At 37.3% G+C, this 19,778-nt stretch overlaps 1 protein-coding gene across 1 annotated transcript; it reads left to right on the top strand.

Annotated features, from left to right (window-relative positions):
* The first annotated feature begins 220 nt into the window (after window positions 1–220).
* LOC100661315 (olfactory receptor 56B4-like) lies at window positions 221–1,571 on the top strand. Its single transcript, XM_064289221.1, has one exon. It carries the CDS (start codon window positions 529–531, stop codon window positions 1,483–1,485), a length of 957 nt encoding a protein of 318 aa, XP_064145291.1. The 5' UTR covers window positions 221–528; the 3' UTR covers window positions 1,486–1,571.
* The last annotated feature ends 18,207 nt before the right edge of the window (window positions 1,572–19,778 follow it).

Here is a 19,778-nt window from a genome sequence, read left to right as displayed (position 1 = left end):
TAAACTGCTTAAAAATAAACCAGAAAAATGGAAGTATAAACCAAATATTAGTATTTGCTATCTGTTAGTAGTAAAATTATTGTTGATAGATTTGGACCTGCTTATTAGACATATGGAAACCCTGGTGCTGTAGTGGTTAAGTGCTATGGCTGCTAACCAAGAGGTCTGCAGTTCGAATCCACCAGGTGCTCCTTGGAAACTCTATGGGGCAGTTCTACCCTGTTCTATAGGGTCGCTATGAGTCGGAATTGACTCAATGGCAGTGGGTTTGGTTTTGGTTTGGTTTATTAGACATATGGGTGAAGATGACAAATACCTATTTCAACCTTTCTATTTAAAACTTGTATGGGCTTTCTTTGCTGCTTCTCTGTGGAATGTCTCAAAGAAAATTTTAGGGTCAGTCATGAACAAAAGGAACTGGGTCATTAGAGGGTGGTCTCTAATCAGGGTCTTAAGCTGTGCTTTCAAACACAACTTTCTTCCTCTTTCAGTTTTAAGGACAGAAACTGAGAGTAGAGCACCTGTGCCATGCTCACCTCCACCAACAGTTCTAGCCCTCAGGTTTCCCAGTTCATCCTGATGGGTCTCCCAGGCATTCACAATTGGCAGCACTGGCTCGCCCTGCCCCTGGCTCTACTCTACCTCTTAGCTCTTGGTGCCAATCTCCTCATCATGATCACCATCCAACATGAGCCCACACTACATGAGCCCATGTACCATTTTCTGGGAATATTGGCAACAGTAGATATTGGTCTGGCCACCACTGTCATGCCCAAGATTCTAGCCATCTTCTGGTTTGACTCCAAGGCCATCAGCCTCCCTGAGTGTTTTGCTCAAATCTATGCCATCCACTGCTTCTTCGGCATGGAATCTGGCATCTTTGTCTGCATGGCAGTGGACAGATACGTAGCCATCCGTCACCCGCTCCGATACCCCTCCACAGTTACTGAAGCTTTTGTGGTCAAAGTCACAGGGTTCATGGTGCTCAGGAGTGCCCTGTTGACCATCCCAGTGCCTGTCCTGGCTGCTCGGCGACACTACTGCTCCAGGAATGAGATTGAGCACTGCCTCTGCTCTAACTTGGGAGTTATCAGCCTAGCATGTGATGACATCACTGTGAACAAATTTTATCAACTGGTCTTAGCATGGATCCTGCTTGGGAGTGATATGGCTCTGGTGTTTTCTTCCTATGCTCTAATCCTCTGCTCTGTGCTGAGGTTGAACTCAGCAGAAGCAATGTCCAAAGCTCTGAACACCTGCAGCTCCCACCTCATCCTCATCCTTTTTTTCTACTCAGGTATCATCGTGCTGTCTGTCACACATCTAGCAGAGAAAAAAGTTCTCCTCATCCCTGTGCTCCTCAACGTGCTGCACAATGTCATCCCTCCTGCACTCAACCCCATGGTCTATGCACTCAGGATGCAGGAGCTCAGACTGGGCTTCCAGAGACTACTTAGCCTGGGTGAAGATGGGTCTACCAAGTAACTCCAGCTGTAGGAGACCATGAAGACTTTAGGAAAGCACAGGGGTTTTTTGTTCTCAATACTCCTAAGCTGTGATTCTGCTTTCACCTCTCACTAGGAAAAAAAAAAGATCAAGAAAATTGTGAAACTGTCAACCTCACTAATCAAAATATGCATATTAAAACTACAATGAAATTTCCTAGGAAATAAGTGACTAGGTAAGGCAGAAAAACAAAATGTCCCTGACTGTTGATGCCACCCAAGATGAGACATTTAAAATATTCCAGCCTTCACCCATTTGATCAGCCTCAACTGTTTGAGTCCTCCAAGCTGAGGCTACAAATATTGTGCAGTAAAAGCAAGCCATCCATACTGTGCCCTTTTACAATTTTTGACCCAAAGAATCTATGAAAGCAATAAAAGAGTTGTTTTATGTCACTATGTTTAGGGCGTATGGTTATATGGAACTAGAACACTAGATTTTGCAGCTTAAAGATGTTTTCAGAGATTCTAAGATACAGGCAAACTCTGGAAAGAAAAGATATATTTTGAGTGGGATAGACTTTAGAATCTTCCTATAATTATGAACATTATTCAACAAAGAGGAATGTATTACACCTGGGGAGCCTGAATGGAAAGCTGTCTATCTGGTGGGCATTCTCTGGGACCCAGTCTGAATGGATCTGCTCCCAGAAATGATTTGGATAAATCCTGAGAGCAATGGGGCCCTTTCCTCATTGCAGTGTAAAAATTAGGCCCTGGAGGATTCTTGGAATAGACTGGGGAGGGCCTCAAGAGCAGCACATAACCAGCGTATCTAAAGGATCTAATTTTCTAAAAGTCAGTGTCGTGGATTGAATTGTGTCCCTCCAAAATATGTGCCAACTTGGTTAGGCCCTGATTCCCAATATTATGTGGTTGTCCTCCATTTTGTGATCTTCCTATGTGTTTTGAATCATAATTCTGCCTGTGGTTAAAGAGGATGAGGATGGAAGGTAATCCCCTTGCTCAGGTAACCTTTCATCATACAAGAGATAAAAGAAAGGGAGGCGAGCTGAGAGTTGGGAACCTCATACCAGCGCCAGGAGCAGAGCACGTCCTTTAGACCTGGGGTTTCTGCATGGAGAAGCTCCTAGTCCAGGGGAAGATTGGACCTTCCTCCAGAGCCGACAGAGAAAGCCTTCCCCTGGAGTTCATGTCCTAAATTTGGACTTCTAGCCTAATAAACTGTGAGAAAATAAATTTCTCTTTGTTAAAGCCATCTACTTGTGGTATTTCTGTTATAGCAGCACTAGATGCCTAAGACACCCAGACTCCAGGGATGGCAAGCAAAGGCAAGGATCTCTCTGAACAACAAAAACCTGGATACAGGCAGTTGGTCCAGAGGAGCAGAAGTAGAGAAGGAAGTGCCAGAGAAAGCCTCTTCATGGCAACTGCTGACGTAGTGAGTAAAGAGATGACATGCCTCCTGAGAGGTGGGAGAATGGATGTGGTTTATGCTCCTAGAATTCCGTCCTGATCTCTGAATTTGATTATGTGCCTTATCTTTAGCTTCTATGGTTGGCTTTTCTTGTTTGATCCTTCACATTGAGTGCCTCTTTTTTCTCAGGCTCTTCACATTTGTAGGGCCTAAGGTCTGTGATCAGGAAACAGGAGAGAAATAAGCTCTGAGCTCTAAGGTGGTCACACTTGAGAAGATGGAATTTTCCAGTCAGAAAACTTTGCAAATAAAACATAGCAAAACAAAGCAAAATCATTCACAAAACAGAGACAAAAGCATGCATTTCATAATGATACCTAAGAGACTCTTGGTAAAGGTTCGGTGAATAAATATTAAGTCAAAGGGTCAAGAATAATAGAATCTATATCCAAGATTCCCAAAACAAAAAAAGTAACTTCAAGATCATTGGTAACCAATACGGCACAGATGAAGAGAGAATTAATTGGGGAACTGGGAGTTAAAAAACTACCGAAGGTGAAACAATGAGAGGAAAGGAGAAAATATAAAAGAAGAATTAATTATGAGGTAGGAAGATTAGAATGACAAGTATATATATTTGACACAAATATATATTTAATTTACATAAAAATCATTGGTATCAACTAAAACTTTTAAACACAAAAGAAAACTTCCTTACATTTGACAAAATGCATGTAACTTTAAAAACAAAAAAAATCATACTTAACATGAGTTCTACCTGAATTTCCATTAAATTTAAGCAACAAATTGAAGTTCTATGGAGTCACAATTATTTTATATTGATTGTGAACTCAAGGAGACATAAAAAAATTACAAGAGGCTAATACTTCTAAATTATGGAGCCCTGGTGTCGCAGTGGTTAAGCGTTTGGCTGCTAACCAAAAAGTCAGCAGTTCAAATCTACCAGCTATTCCTTGGAAACCGTATGGAGTGGTTCTACTCTGTCCTATAAGGTAACTATGAGTCTGAATCTACTCGACAGCGATGGGTTTTTGGGTCAAGCTCCCTTTGGTCCTCAAAGTGACAACTTTGCTTTTTAACACTTGAAAAGGTTCTATTACAGCACATGCCCAATGCAATTTGTCTTTGATTTCTTTTTAAGTGCTTTTAATTTTTGTGTGTGTGTGTGCATTAAGTGAAATTTTACACATCAGCCTGTCATATAAAAATTTATATAAAACTTGCTATATACTCCTACCCCGATGTGTCTGTCAGTTTGTCGTACTGTGGGGGCTTGCGTGTTGCTGTGACGCTGGAAGTTATGACACCGGTATTCAGATACCAGCAGGGTCACCCATGGAGGACAGCTTTCAGCTAAGACAGACTAGGAAGAAGGACCCGACAGTCTACTTCTGAGAAACATTAGCCAGTGAAAAATCTTATGAATAGCAGCAGAACACTGTCTGATATAGTGCTGTAAGATGAGCACCCCAGGTTGGAAGGCACTCAAAAGATGACTGGGGTAAAGCTGTCTCCTCAAAGTAGAGTTGACCTTAATGACCTGGATGGAGTACAGCTTTCGGGACCTTCATTTGCTGATGTGGCATGACTCAAAATGAGAAGAAGCTGAAAATATCCATTAATGATTGGAACTTAGAAAGTACAAAGTATGAATCCAGGAAAACTGGAAATCATCAAAAATGGAATGGAATGCATAAACATCGATAACCTAGGCATTAGTGAGCTGAAATGGACTGGTATTAGCCATTTTGAATTGGACAATCATATAGTCTACTCTGCTGGGAATGACAACTTGAAGAGGAATGCTGTTGCATTCATCTTCAAAAAGAACGTTTCGAGATCTATCCTGAAGTACAACGCTGTCAGTGATAGGATAATATCCATACGCCTACAAGGAAGACCAGTTAATAGGACTATTATTCAAATTTATGTGCCAACCATTAGGGCCAAAGATGAAGAAATAGAAATTTTTATCAGCTGCTGCAGTCTGAAACTGATCAAACATGCAAGCAATATGCGTTGATAATTACTGGCGATTGGAATGTAAAAGTTGAAAACAAAGAAGAAGGATTGGTAGTTGGAAAATATGGCCTTGGTGATAGAAACAATGCCAGAGATCAAGTGATAGAATTTTGTAAGACCAACGACTTCTTCATTGCAAATACTTTCTTTCAGCAACATAAAAGGCGACTGTACACATGGACCTCGCCAGATAGAACACACAGAAATCAAACTGACTACATCTGTGGAAAGAGACACTGGAAAAGCTCAATGTCATCAGTCAGAACAAGGCCAGGGGCCAACTGTGGAACAGACCATCAATTGCTCATATGCAAGTTCAAGCTGAAACTGAAGAAAATCAGAACAAGTCCACAAGAGCCAAAATATGACCTTGAGTACATCCTACCTGAATTTATAGACCATTTCAAGAATAGATTTGACGCACTGAACACTAGTGACTGAAGACCAGACGAGTTGTGGAATGACATCAAGGACATTATACATAAAGAAAGCAAGAGGTCACTGAAAAGACAAGACTTACAAATGAAGATCAAGGACCACAGCCTTAAGTATGGATTGCACCTCAACATAAAGAAAACAAAAATCCTCACAACTGGACCAATAAGCAACATCATGAGAAACAGAGAAAAGATTGAAGTTGTCAAGGATTTCATTTTACTTGGATCCACAATCAACAGCCATGGAAGCAGCAGTCAAGAAATCAAAAAACACATTGCATTGGGTAAATCTGCTGCAAAGGACCTCTTTAAAGTGTTGAAGGGCAGATATGTCACCTTGAAGGCTAATGTGTGCCTGACCCAAGCCGTGGTATTTCAATTTCATCATATGCATGTGAAAGCTGGTCAATGAATAAGGAAGACTGAAGAAGAGTTGATGCCTTTGAATCACGGTGTTGGTGAAGAATAATGAATGTACCATGAACTGCCAAAAGAACAAACAAATCTGTCTTGCAAGGAAGTACAACCAGAATGCTCCTCAGAAGCAAGGGTGGTGAGATTGCCTCTTTCATACTTTGGACATGTTGTCAGGAGGGATCAGTCCTTGGAGAAGGCCATCATGCTTGGCAAAGTACAGGGTCAGCGGAAAAGAGGAAGACCCTCAACAAGGTGGATTGACACAGTGGCTGCAACTATGAGTTCAAGCATAACAAGGATTGTAAGGATGGTGCAGGACCAGGCAGTGATTCGTTGTTGTGCATAGGGTCACTATGAGTTGGAACTGACTCAACAGCACCTAACAACAATAACAACAATTAGATACAGATGGAGCTCTGGTTGCACAGTGATTAAGAGCTACTGCTGTTAACAAAAAGGTTGGCAGTTTGTATCCACCAGCCATTCCTTGGAAACTCTATGGGGGATTTCCACTCTGTCCTATAGGGTCTCTGTGAGTCAGAATGGACTCAACTGCAAAAGGTTTTTTTTTTTTTTTTTTATGTTATTAGATACAGAGCATCTGAACTGGCCATTTCAAGTTTCCATGACAACGGAGCTGACCATCAAGAGTTATATTCTGTCAGACCACTAAGTCATGAAGTTGGGTTGCACATCTCCAGTCCCTTGATGCCCTTTTGGCAAATGAGATGTTTGTAAAGTGACATGTATAACTTCTAGGAGGAAACATTTAAGAGCGATTATGTGTTTCTTCATGTTCTCTTCCTCTGCTATTGTATTCCTCATAGATTTAATTAAGATGTCATGTCATAGAATTAATTTTTAAAAAATATTAAAATCTGTCAGCTAATCCCAGTACCTGTCCATTTATTTTATTTTTTTTTTTAATTCTTTAAAATGAATTTGTAGATTTGCAGAATTTGTAGAATCTAACCTGTATTGGCAGAATTTCAGGTGATTCTGCATATTTTAGTGTTTTATCAGTTTTCCTTTTCAATAATTATACCTTCCTTTTATACAATTAAAAAAAAACTGAATTGTTTAATAAGCACCCATTTTTTTTTTTTTTTACATTTTGCTGAGTTTTTCTCAATTTTCTCTTTTAGCTTAATTCGCTGAACTTTCTCATGGTACTTTGTTACTTGTTATTTTGAAGTGATTTTTGTAATTAAGATCTTAAAAAATTTACATTCTCAAAATCCCTTCAAATCAAATATTTTTCTGTTTCTCATTTATTGGTTATTAATGATGGATAGCAACAATAGTTGAAAACATCCAGGACACAAATAGTTTTATGTATCTTCTTAATAACACACAGTGAAATTTTTTGTATTCTGAAGTGTGCAAGTATGGGCACATGTTTACATACATGTTTACAATCTTTGCTATAACCAAGATATTTTACCATTAAGTATATAAACTGTGGATAAAAACACCCAGCAATTAAAAAAGATCATGAGTTTTATAAAAAGATATACCCTTTCTTTCATTATATTAATTCCAATTCTTATCAGAAGAAATCTTTCTATCATTTACTTACTCTCCTGGTCAGTCATTCTTTTAGTATCCTGGTAATATTAGGGCCTCTTTTGGAAAAAGGAAGATAATCCTCTATCTCTCTCTATTCCAGATGATTAGACTTTCTTTCTCTCTCTCCCTCTGCATTTCTCTCTCTCTCTCTTTTTTTTTTTTTTTCTTTCTTTATCTTTCTCTATGGTATAGGTTGAGAGAATGGATCTTAAATGGGTTGGTATATTCCAGCATATAATTATCACAATGAAAACTCTTGAATAACATGTGATCTGGGGATTTTTAATACACTCTCTCCAAAATTTTCCTCAGAGACAAATTCCTGAGTCTATGAAAGGAGTAAGCATCCGTTCCTTAACTAGACTTGCTCAGAGCTATGGAAAGAATTCCAGTCTCATTGAGAGGTACCTCCTTGCCAAATATTTCTGAATATAAAATGAATACTATTTCTGGTTCCAAAACAGTAGCTGTTCATTCTATATAAGGATAAGAATCTTCTAGGTGGTATTACGCAGAATGAGGTTGTTTTGCAGCAATTCCTATCCTACTTGCTCATGTTCTTGAAGACCTCCAGAATTTGTTCTCTGGCCTGAGGCTTTGATTACAGGTTTCAAAGTCTCTATCAATTATTTTGCCCCATGAACAACTCTATTTATTTAGGCACTTTAATATATGTATAGATATCAGTTCTATCTATCTATCTATCAAGGTGACTTTATAAAAGATTGAATTGCTTAGACTTTGGCAAATAGACTAGCACCAGAAAAATTTGAGTCTATTTCCTTGATGCGAAGGGGCAGCCCAATAGGCTGGTTTTTCTATAAAAAAGAATAAATTATAGATAAATAAATATACCTATAATATTGTATTTCACATTTCTGATAGGTTGTAATTATCACCTACTTTTACTAAACTCTTTTCTGAATGCCCGCCCTTTTTTCTTCCTTTGTTACATCACAGACCCACTGATAGTCCCCCTTGTCAGGAAAGCCTCTGATCGAAGAGTCATCTTCCTTATAAGGATTATGGATTCCGTGCTCGTTTCTCCATCCTTTATACCCAGAAATATTGTGTGATTTCTATTCCCTTCTCTTCTTGGGATCTTCTGAGCAAGGGTTCAAATGAATAATTACCCAATTACTCCATATTTCATTAACATATATGTTTTCAGTGGCAACTATCTTCCAGATTTATGCTGGAGAAATAATGCTGAATAAAATAAGCCCCACATCAAGCTTACAATTAAATGCGAATTCAGATACTGATTAAACACACACACATATGAAGATGTACCTTCCACCTCTATTAGAGTTAGTAGAATAATATAGTCCTGAGAGAGAATATTAGAAGCCATTTTGTTGAGATGAGTAAAGGCCTTACTGAAAACATGTCATTAAAGGCAGACATGGAGGCCCAAAAGGCAGATGATGCTGATTCTTCTCTTTTGCTCACACCTGTCTTGGGAGGTCTCTCCAACAGGGATATTTTAATTAGAGTTTTCATCAAATATCCAATCTGTTTTCTTCCCCAGCTCTCACGGTCACAGAGTTATGCTTCTCTTATTCCTAAAATTCATCTCAAGTGTACTGTGTGCTGTACAGAGTCCTGGCTTCTTTGGTTCCTAGGAAGAGGACATGTCTTCCATTTTAAATCCTATTTCATCATCTTTAAAAGGCTATTCTTTGTGGCTTGTAATTAGAAACATACTCAATCTTGGTTCTCCTTCAGATATGTGAATTTATTTTTTGGATTATGGAGATTTTCCATTTTATTATTAATTGTGCAGAAAATCACATCAGACAGTTTGGAAAGTGAATCATCTTATTTTTCTAAATCATTATTGTTATTCTCTTAACTTTTTTCTTGAACCATGAAGATTAGCTTTGTTCTCTCTTATAGGCACATTATACTATCCATTTCTTCCACTTCCCATTAATATATTACAATCAGTCATTTTCAGCTTTTGTTAGTTATCTATATCCCCAATTAGATTATAAGGGTCGTTCAAGGTGGGTGAGGTCTAACGTTTTACTACCTTTTCATAAAGGACTTACTTAGAATAAATACGAGTACAAACATATGCTTATTGCATAAGCTAAATACACCTTTTAGGAATTATAATTCCAGATTTTTTTTTTTTTTATCAGTGTGAGACACCTCACCATGAAAACATATTAAAATGTTGTATAAAACAACATAAATCCTTTTGAAGTCATGGTTGAGTTTTCCAGAAAATAATCCCAATATCCCAATGTGATAAGGATGCTAAACTCAAAAGTTTTATGCTGGCACTAACTAATGCTTCGGCCTCCCTGGAACATTTTTCTCCTTAGTAATTGCTATTGTTTATTATGGGAATTTTCAGTTATATACAAAAGTAGACAGAATCTTATAATGAACCCTAAATTTACCCATCTTTTTTTTAACTACTTAGAGTGTTTTAATCACAGAAACAGAAGTTTTTGGTTTTTAATATTCACGGGAGTATAATAGGGAGTATCATGTGGGAGAGCTAGAACTGAGATGCCTTGTGAAACAGACACTTCAGGGCAATATCATGAACAGGTGAACTAGAAAAAAAATTCATCCTTCAACAAAGGACACAAATTGAAAACATTCTATTTAGACTGGACTATGTGTGGGGAAAAAAAAATCTTCCCCGAAAACCCATAACCGGTGGTTCATCTACATTATCTGCCTTACCCAGGGGGAAAACAAAAAACAAACAAAAAAATTCAAGAGATAATCTGAAGAGTGATTCATGCTTATTGACACCGTTAGCATTCTGAGAGAAGCAACACAAACTCCCTCAGCAAAGGCTCCCTCTTCATACATGCATTCTAGTGCCCTGGGGGTGCAGTGGTTAAAGCGATCGACTGCTAACCGAAAGGTGGGCCATTCCAAACCACCAGCAGCTCCACAGAAGAAAGACCTGGCAGTCTGCTTCTGTATTGATTCATAACCTTGGAATCCCTGTGGGGTCACTATGAGTCAGAATCGACTGGGCAACGGTGGTTTTTTTTTTTGCGGGGGGAGTTCGTACATGCCTCAGGGAATTGATTAACATATACAACAGTTTCTACAGCTTCATAGTAGATAAATTATATGGATTTATGGACTTTTGAGTTACATATATTCAATTATGTAGACCTTTTTCCATTGAAATGATCATAACTACAACAGTAGCTGTCATTTCTGTTACCATTGGATTAAATACTTTTTAATCTGTAATATTTTGTAAGACTTCAACTGTCATCTATAAAGGTCAAATAGACAATTTTAAAGGGTGTGATAAGAATCTCTTAATTATTAATGGTAGGACTAAGCTTTATTATTCACACAGGGATGCCGCGTTGCTTTTGTATTCAACTGTGGTACACAGTTGGAGCTCTGGCCTTGGCACCTGGCATTTTCTTCCTTAATAGACCCCATTCAAAGCTTTAGGGATAAAATTGAATGATTCTTCCAGTGTCTGGAGATATATATATATATATATATATATATTTACATATTTTTTTTTTTTACTACTGTGTTGGTCTAAATAATATAATCATGCATTTACTGCCTCTGAATAAAAACACGCGTTTGTGTGTGTGCATAATGGATTTGTATATGCTGGGCTCACAACAGAAAGTCTTGGGACAAACCTCATTTACTACCTAATCCCCAAAAACTCTAAACCGACCCAGTAGGTTTCATTACCTTTCTGTATTGTGAGGAGAAGTTATTAGTTCATAGCAATGTCTAAAAACTTCTGAAATTGTTTGGGCATTTCTCTTTTCCTAGAGCCCCCAGTTGGCAACCTGTTCTTTGACCTTTTGATGTCATGCTTTTTCTAGATGCTTTTTAAAAAATTTTTTAGATTTTTATCATTGTGCTTTAGTTGAAAGTTTACAGCTCAAGTTAATTTCTCATTCAAAAATTTATATAAACTGTTTTGTGACATTGGTTGCAGTCCCCACAATGTGACCGCACACCCTGTTTCACCCCTCCATTCCCTGTGTCCATTCGTCCCATTCCTTTCCCTTCCTGCCTTCTCATCCTGCTTTTGGACAGGAACTACTCATTTGGTCTTGTATATTTGATTGAACTAAGAAGCATGTTCCACGCGTGTATCATTTTTTGTTTTATAGTCTTGTTTAATCTTTAACTGAAGAGTGGGCTTCAGGAATGGTTTCAGTTCTGGGTAAACAGAGTCCAGAGCCTGTAGTTTCAGGGGTTCCTCCAGTCTCTGTCAGACCATTGAGTTTGGTTTTTACGTGAATTTGAATTCTGTTCTTTATTTTTCTCCTGCTCTGTCCATTACTCTCTGTTGTGTTCCCTGTCAGGGCACTCATTTGTGGTAGCCGGACATCGTCTAGTTCTTCAGGTTTCAGGCTGGTGAAGTCTCCAGTTCATTTGGTCCTTTAGTCCTTTGGGCTAGTACTTTCCTTGTGTCTTTGGTTTTCTTCATTCTCCTTTGCTCCAAGTGGGATGGGACCAGTAGATGTATCTTAGATGGCTCCTCATAAGCTTTTAATATCCCAGACGCCACTCACCAAAGTGGAATGTAGAACATTTTCTTTATAAACTGTGTTATGCCAGTTTACCTAGATGTCCCCTGAAACTATGGTTCCCAGGGCCCAGTCTCAGCTACTCTGTCCCTCAGAGTGTTTGGATGTGTCTAGGAAACTTCTTTGCTTTTGCTTTGATCCAGTTGTGCTGACTTCCCCTGTATTGTGTGTGGTCCTTCCCTTAACCAAAGTTGATCCTTGTCTACTTTCTAGTTAGCGATTTCCCCTCTCCCTTCCTCCCCACTCCCATAGCCATCAAAGAATGCTTTTTCCTGTGTTTAAAACTTTTCTTGAATTCTTATAATAATGGTCTTGTAAATATTTGTCATTTTATGACTGACATTTCACTCAGCGTAATGCCCTCCAGATTCATCCATGTTGTGAAATGTTTCACAGACTCATCACTATTCTTTGTCATTGCATAATATTCATTTTTGTGTATGCACCATAATTTGTATATCCATTCATCTGTTGATGGGCATTTAGGTTGTTTCCATTTTTTACTGTTGTGAATAGTGCTGCAATGAACATGGGTGTGCCTATGTCTATTTGTGGGACAGCTCTTATTTCTCTTGGGTATATTCTTAAGAGTGAGATTGCTGGATCATATGGCATTTCTATTTCTAGCTTTTTAAGAAAGTGACATATCATTTTCCAAAGTGGTTGTAACATTTTACATTCCCACCAGCAGCAGGTAAGAGTTCCAGTCTCCCCACACCGTCCCCAACATTTGTTATTTTGTGTTTTTTGGATTAGTGCCAGCCTTGTTAGGGTGAGATGGTATCTCATTGTAGTTTTGATTTGCATTTCTCTAATAGCTAATGATCATAAACATTTCTTTATGTGTCTGTTAGCCGCCTGAATGTCTTCTTTGATGAAGTCTGTTCATATCCTTTGCCTATTTTTTAAAATCAGATTGTTTGTCTTTTTGTTGTTGAGGTGTTGCTGTATCTTGTAGATTTTAGAGATTAGTGCCTAATTGGGTATGTTGTAGCCAAAATTATTTTTTCCCTGTTTGTAGGTTCTCTTTTTACTCTTTTGGTGAAGTTTTTTGATGAGCACAAGTTTTGATTTTTGGGGGCTCCCAGTTGTCTAGTTTCTCTTCTGGTGTTTGTGCATTGTTAGTTATGGTTTATATACTATTTATGCCATGTATTAGGGCCCCTAGAGAGTCTCTATTTTTTCTTCCATGATCTTTATCGTTTTAGATTTTCAATTTTAGTTCTTTGATCCATTTTGTGTTAGCTTTTGTATGTGGTGTGAGGTATGGGTCCTGTTTCATTTTTTGCACATAGATATCCAGTTATGCCAGCACCATTTGTTAAAGAGACTGTCTTTTCCCCATTTAATGGACTTTGGGCCTTTGCCAAATATCAGCTCCTCGTAGATGGATGGATTTACATCTGGGTTCTCAATCCTTTTCTCTCAATTCTGTTCCATTGATCAAAGTGTCTGTTGTTGTACCAGTACCAGGCTGTTTTGACTACTGTAGCAGTATAATAGTCTCTAAAATCTGGTAGTGTGAGGCCTCACACTTTGTTCTTCTTCAGTAAAGCTTTACTTATCTGAGACCTCTTCCCTTTCCATATAAAGCTGGTGATTTGATTCTTCATCTCTTTAAAAAATGCCTTTGGAATTTGGCTTGGGATTACATTGTATCTGTAGATCTTTTTGGGTAGAACTGACATTTTCACAATGTTAAGTCTTCATATCCATGAGCATAGTATGTTTTTCCACGTATGTAGGTCTCATTTGGTTTCTTGCAGTAGCATTTGTAGTTTTCTTTGTATAAGTCTTTTACATCTCTGGTTAGATTTATTCCTAAGTACTTTATATTCTTGGGGCCTATTGTAAATGGCATTGATTTGGTGATTTCCTTTTCAAAGCTCTCTTTGTTGTCGTAGAGGAATCCAACTGATTTCTGTATGTTTATCTTGTATACCGCTACTTTGCTGAAATCTATTACTTTCAGTAGTTTTCTTGTGGAGTCTTTGGGGTTTTCTGTGTAATAAGATCGTATAATCTGTGAATAGGGTTACTTTTACTTCTTTCTTATCAATCTGGATGCCCTTTTTTTCTTTTTCTTGCCTTATTGATCTGGCTAGGACCTCCTGCACAATGTTGAATAAGTGGTGATAAACGGCATCCTTGTCTGGTTCCCTTTCTCAGGGGAAATGCTTTCAGTCCCTCTCCATTTAGAATGATGTTTCTGTTGGCTTTGTATAAATGCCTTTTATTATGTCAAGGAATTTCCCTTCTATTCCTATTATGCTGAGAATTTTTTATCAGGAATGGGTATTGGATATTGTCAAATGCCTTTTCTGCATTGATTGATAAGATTGAGTGGCTCTTATCTTTTGTTTTATTTATGTGATGGATTATGTTGATTGATTTTCTAATGTTGAGCCATCCCTGCATACCTGGCATGAATCCCACTTGGTCATGATGACTTATTTTTTTTGATATGCTGTTGAATTCTACTGGCTAGAATTTTGTTGAGGATTTTTTGTCTATGTTCATGAGGGACATTGGTCTGTAATTTTCTTTCTTCTTTTGTTTTTTTTTTTGTTGTGTCTTTGGCTGGCTTTGGTGTCAGGGTTATGCTTGCTTCATAGAATGATTTCATGAGTATTCCTTCCTTTTATGTGGTCTGAAGTACCTTCAGTGGTCTTGGTGTTAACCCTTCTCTGACTAGTTGGTGGCATTCTCCAGTGAAGCCATACAGGCCAGGACTTTTTTCTTTGTTGGAAGTTTTTTTATTAGCTCTTTAATCTCTTCTTTTGTTATGGGTTTATTTAGTTTAGTTTTTTTTTTTTTTTTACCTTGGTTTCTGTTAGTTTAAGTAGGTAGTGTTTTTTCTAGAAATTTGTCCAGTTCCTCCATGTTTTCAAATTTGTCGGAGTACAGTTTTTCATAGCATTCTGTTACTATCATTTTTATTTCAGTTGGATCTTTTGTGATATCACCCGTCTCATTTCTTATTCAGGTAATTTGCTTCCTCTTCTATTTTTCTTTTGTCACTTTGGCCAGTGGTTTGTGGATTTTGTTGATCTTTTCAAAGAATCAACTTTTGGTCTTGTTGACTCAATTTTTTTCTATTCCTTATTTCATTTATTTCTGCTCTAATCTTTATTATTTCCTTTCTTCTGGTGCCTGAAGGCTTCTTTTGCTGCTCTCTATTTGTTCAAGTTGTAGGGTAAATGTTTTGATTTTGGTTCTTTCTTTTTTTTTGACATGTGCATTTATTGCTGTAAATTGACCTCTAAGCACTGCTTTTGCTGTGTCCCAAACTTTTGGTAATGTATTTTCATTCTCATTTGATTCTTTATTCCATTCTTGATTTCTTCTATAACCCAATAGTTTTTAAACAAGCTGACGTTCAGTTGCCATGTATTTGACTTTTTTTTTCTTTGCTGTTTCTGTTATTGATTTCTGCTTGTATGACATTGTAGACAGAAAAGATCCTTTGTTATATTTTTATGCTTTGGATTCTGGTAAGGCTTGCTTTGTGGCCTAAAATGTGGTCTTTTCTGAAGAATGTTACAAGTGCATTGGAAAAGAATGTATTCTTTGCTGCTGTTGGGTGGAGTATTCTGTATATGTCAATGAGGTCAAATTGATTGATCGTAGCATTTAGATCTTCCATATCTTTATTGAGTACCTTTATAGGTGTTCTGTCCTTCATTGAAAGCGGTGCCTTGAAGTCTCCTACTTTCATTATCTAGCTGTCTATTTCTCTCTTCCATGCTTTTAGAGTTTGGTTTATGTATTTTGGCCCTGTCAATGGGTGCATATATATTTATTATGGTTATGTTATTGTGGTGTGTTGACCCTTTAATCATTATATAGTGTCATTTCATATACTTTTTTGTGGTTTTTTCTTTAAAATCTATTTTGTCGAACATTAATATTGGCACTCCTGCTCCTTTTCAATTGTTTGCTTAATGCATTTTTTTCCCCCATCCTTTGAGTTTTAGTTTGTTTTTGTGTTTGTGTCTAAGGTGTGTCTCTTATAGATAGCATAGAGGCAAATGGTGTTTTTTTTTTTAAGCCATTCTGCTTCTCTCCGTGTCTTTATTGGTATATTGAAGCCATTTTCATTCAGTGTAATTATTGATAGGTGTGAATTTACTGCTGTCTTTTTTTTTTTTTTTGTAGTGTTAACAGTTTCTTTGTTCCCCTTAATTTTCTATGCTAAGTTCTTATTCTTTATGTATTTTCTCTTCATCTTTTTCATTATTGTTAATTTTGGGTTTGCAGAGTCTCTATGTTTTTATTCCTATTTATTTTGATGGGTAGGTTTCTTAGCTTCCTTGTTGGTAATCTTGAAATTTGCCTTCATTTTTCTAAGTTTAAACCAATCTTTTATTTCTTGGTATCACCTTAACTTCCTTTTAGTATGGAAATTCCCTAAGTACACTTTTTATTGTCTCTTGTTTGACTTTGTCATCATTTACTTATTGACATCTCTGGTTCCCTATTTTCCGTCTTTTAGCTTTGATTTGTTTTTGTAAATTCTCTATCTGGGTTGATAACTGGTTGATCTGTCCTGTGTTCTAGTCTGGATGGTTGGCTGAAATTGTTGGTTTTCTACCTGAATGACTCCCTTTAATATTTCTTGTAAGTTTGGTTTAGTTTTTACAAATTCTCTTAACTTCATTTATCTGGAAATGACCTAATACAATGGCGAACCATTGTATTTGAGAGACAGTTTTTCTGGGTATATAATTCTTGGCCAGCAGTTTTTTTCCTTCAAGGCTTTATATATGTCATCCCATTGCTTTCTTGCCTGAATGGTTTCTGCCAACTAGTTAATGACTCTCCTTTGTAGGTGACGTTTTGTTTATCTGTATCTGCTCTCAAGATTCTATCTTTGTCTTTGGTTTTGGCAAGTTTGATTATGATCTGTCTTGGTGACTTCCTTATGGAGCCTACCCTAAAATTGTATTTTAGATAACTGTTTACAGAGCAAATTGGTTTATCATTAAACAATTAATACACATATTGTTTTGTGACATTGGTTGCCACCCCCATGACATATCAACATTCTCCCCTTCTTGACATTGGGTTCCCATTACCAGCTTTTCTGTCCCCTCCTGCCTTCTTGTCCTTGCCTCTGTGCTGGTGTGCCCATTTAGTCTCATTTTGTTTTATGGACCTGTGTAATCTTTGCCTGAAAGGTGAACCTCAGGAGTGACTTCAGTACTGAGTTAAAAGGATCTCCAGGGCCCATACTCTTGGGGTTTCTCCAGTCTCTGTCAGACCAGTATGTCTTTTTTTTTTTTTTTTTTTTTGGTAAGTTAGAATTTTGTTCTATGTTTTTCTCCATCTCTGCTTGGGACCTTCTACTATGATCCCTGTCAGAGCAGTCGGTGGCAGTATCTGCGTATCATCTAGTTGTGCTGGACTCAGTCTTGTAGAGGCTGTGGTAGTCATCCATTAGTCCTTTGTACTAATCTTTCTCTTGTGTCTTTGGTTTCTTCATTCTCTTTTTCTCCAGACAGGATGATACCAGTGGAGTATCTTAGATGGCCACTCATTAGCTTTTAAGATCCCAGACACTACTCACCAAAGTAGGATGTAGAACATTTTCTTTATAACCTATGTTATGCCACTTCAGCTAGATGTTACCCAAGACCATGATCCCCAGCCTTCAGCCCAGTAATTTGGTCCCCCCGGAAGTTTGGATATGTCTACGGAGCTTCCATGACCTTGACTTGGACAAGTTGTGCTGGCTTCCCAATATTGTATACTGTCTCACCCTTCACCATAGTTACCACTTATCTGTTGCCTACTTAGAGTTTTTCGCTCCTCACTCGTCCTCTCCCTCATAACCATCAAAGATTGTTTCTTTCTGTGTGGAAAAATTTTCATGAGTTTTTTATAATAGTGGTCTCATACAATATGTGTTGTCTTGCGATTGACTTATTTCACTCAGCATAAGCCCTCCAGATTCATCCATTTTATGAGATGTTTCACAGATTCATCATTGTTCTTTATCATTTTCTAGCATTCCATTGTGTATTTGTACCATAGTTTGCTTAGCCATTCGTCTACTGATGGGCACTTAGGTTTTTTTCCATCTCTTTGGTATTGGGAATAATGCTGCAATGAATATGGGTGTGCATATTTCTGTTCCTGTGATGACTCTTATTTCTCTAGCATACATTCCCATGAGTGGGATTGCTGGATCATATGGTATTTCTATTTCTAGCTTTTTAAGGAAGTGCCATGTCATTTTACAGAATGATTGTACCATTTTGTATTTCCACCAGTAGTGCATAAGAGTTCCAATCCCCAACAGGCTCTTCAACATCTGTTATTGTCTTCATTTCTTGATTCTTGCCAGTAATGTTGGGGTGAGATGGTATCTCACTGTGGTTTTGGTTTGCATTTCTCCAATGTCTAGTGATCTCAAGTGTTTCCTCACGTGTCTGTTAGCCACCTGAATGTTTCCTTTGGTGAAATGTCTGTTCTTTCCCAGTCTGCAGGTTCTCTTTTTACTCTTTTGGTGAAGCATAAGTATTTAATTTTTTGTAAGATCTCAGTTATCTAGCTTAACTCTGGTGTTTGTGTGTTGCTAGTTATGATTTGCATCCTATTTATGCCATGTATTAGGACCTCTAACATTGACCTTATTTTTTTCTTCCATGATCTTTGTTGTTTTTGGCTTATATTTAGGTCATTGATCCATTTTGAATCAGTTTTTGTGTATGGTGTGAGGTATGAGTCCTGTTTCATTCTTTTACAGATGGACATCCAGTTTTGCCAGTATTATTTGTTAAAAAGACTGTCTTTTCCCCATTTGGTGGATTTTGGGCCTTTTTTAAAGATCAGGTGACCATAGATGAATGGATTTACATCAGGGTTCCAAATTTGTTCCATTAACCAATGTGTCTTTTGCTGTACCAGTAACAAGCTGTTTTGACTACAGTGGCTGTATAGTATCATCTGAGGTCAGGTAGTGAGTGTCCTCCTACTTATTCTTCTTCAACAGTGCTTTACTTACCCACATTTTCTTCACTTTCCATATACAGTTAAGGGTTAGTCTTTCCATGTCTTTAAAGAATGCTGTTGATATTTGGATCGAGATTGGGTTGTATTTGTAGATTGCTTTGAGTAGAATTGACACTTTCACAATGTTGAGTCTACCTATCCATGAGGATGATATATTTTTCCATTTGTGTATGTCTCTTGCAGTAGTGTTTTGTGGCTATCTTTGTATAAGACTTTTATGTCCCTGGTTAGATTTATTCCTAAGTATTTTATTTTTTTAGGGGCTATTATAAATGATATTGTTTTCCCAATTTCCTTTTTTTAGTTCTGTTTATTAGCTTATAGGAATTCAGTTGGTTTATATATGTTTATCTTGTATCTTACCATGCTGCTGAATCTATTAGTTCCAGTAATTTTCTCATGGAGTCTTTTGGGTTTCCTACATATAATATCATGAAAAAAAAAAAAAATTTTTCATATCATCCACAAATAGGGAGTTTTGCTTCTTCCTTATCAGTTTGGATGCTCTTTATTTCTTTTATTTTGCCTTATTGCTCTAGCTAGGATTCCCATTACAATGTTAAATAGGAGTAGTGATAAAAGACAATTCTCAAGGGGAATGTTTTCAGTCTCTTACCATTAAGAATGATGTTGCCCTTTATTATGTTGAGGAATTTCCCTTCTATATTTATTTCATTGAGAGTTTTTACCAGGAATGCGTGTTGTACTTTGTCAAAGGCCTTTTTTGCATTGATTGAGATGACCATGTGATTCTTTTCTTTCCTTTTATTTATGTGGTGGGTTACATGTATCGATTTTCTAATGGATTCCGTTTAACATTAGATAATCAATAAATGTAACCCACTACTTAAATAAAAGG

The sequence above is a fragment of the Loxodonta africana genome, chromosome 7 (assembly GCF_030014295.1).
Source record: "Loxodonta africana isolate mLoxAfr1 chromosome 7, mLoxAfr1.hap2, whole genome shotgun sequence".
NCBI lineage: Eukaryota > Metazoa > Chordata > Mammalia > Proboscidea > Elephantidae > Loxodonta > Loxodonta africana.
Note: the sequence above shows the minus strand (reverse complement) of the source record. Positions and strands in the feature narration are given on the sequence as shown.

What these genes read in the sequence shown, in the direction of transcription:
- LOC100661315 (XM_064289221.1), top strand. Translation starts at nt 529, where the DNA reads ATGCTCACCTCCACCAACAGTTCTAGCCCTCAGGTTTCCCAGTTCATC.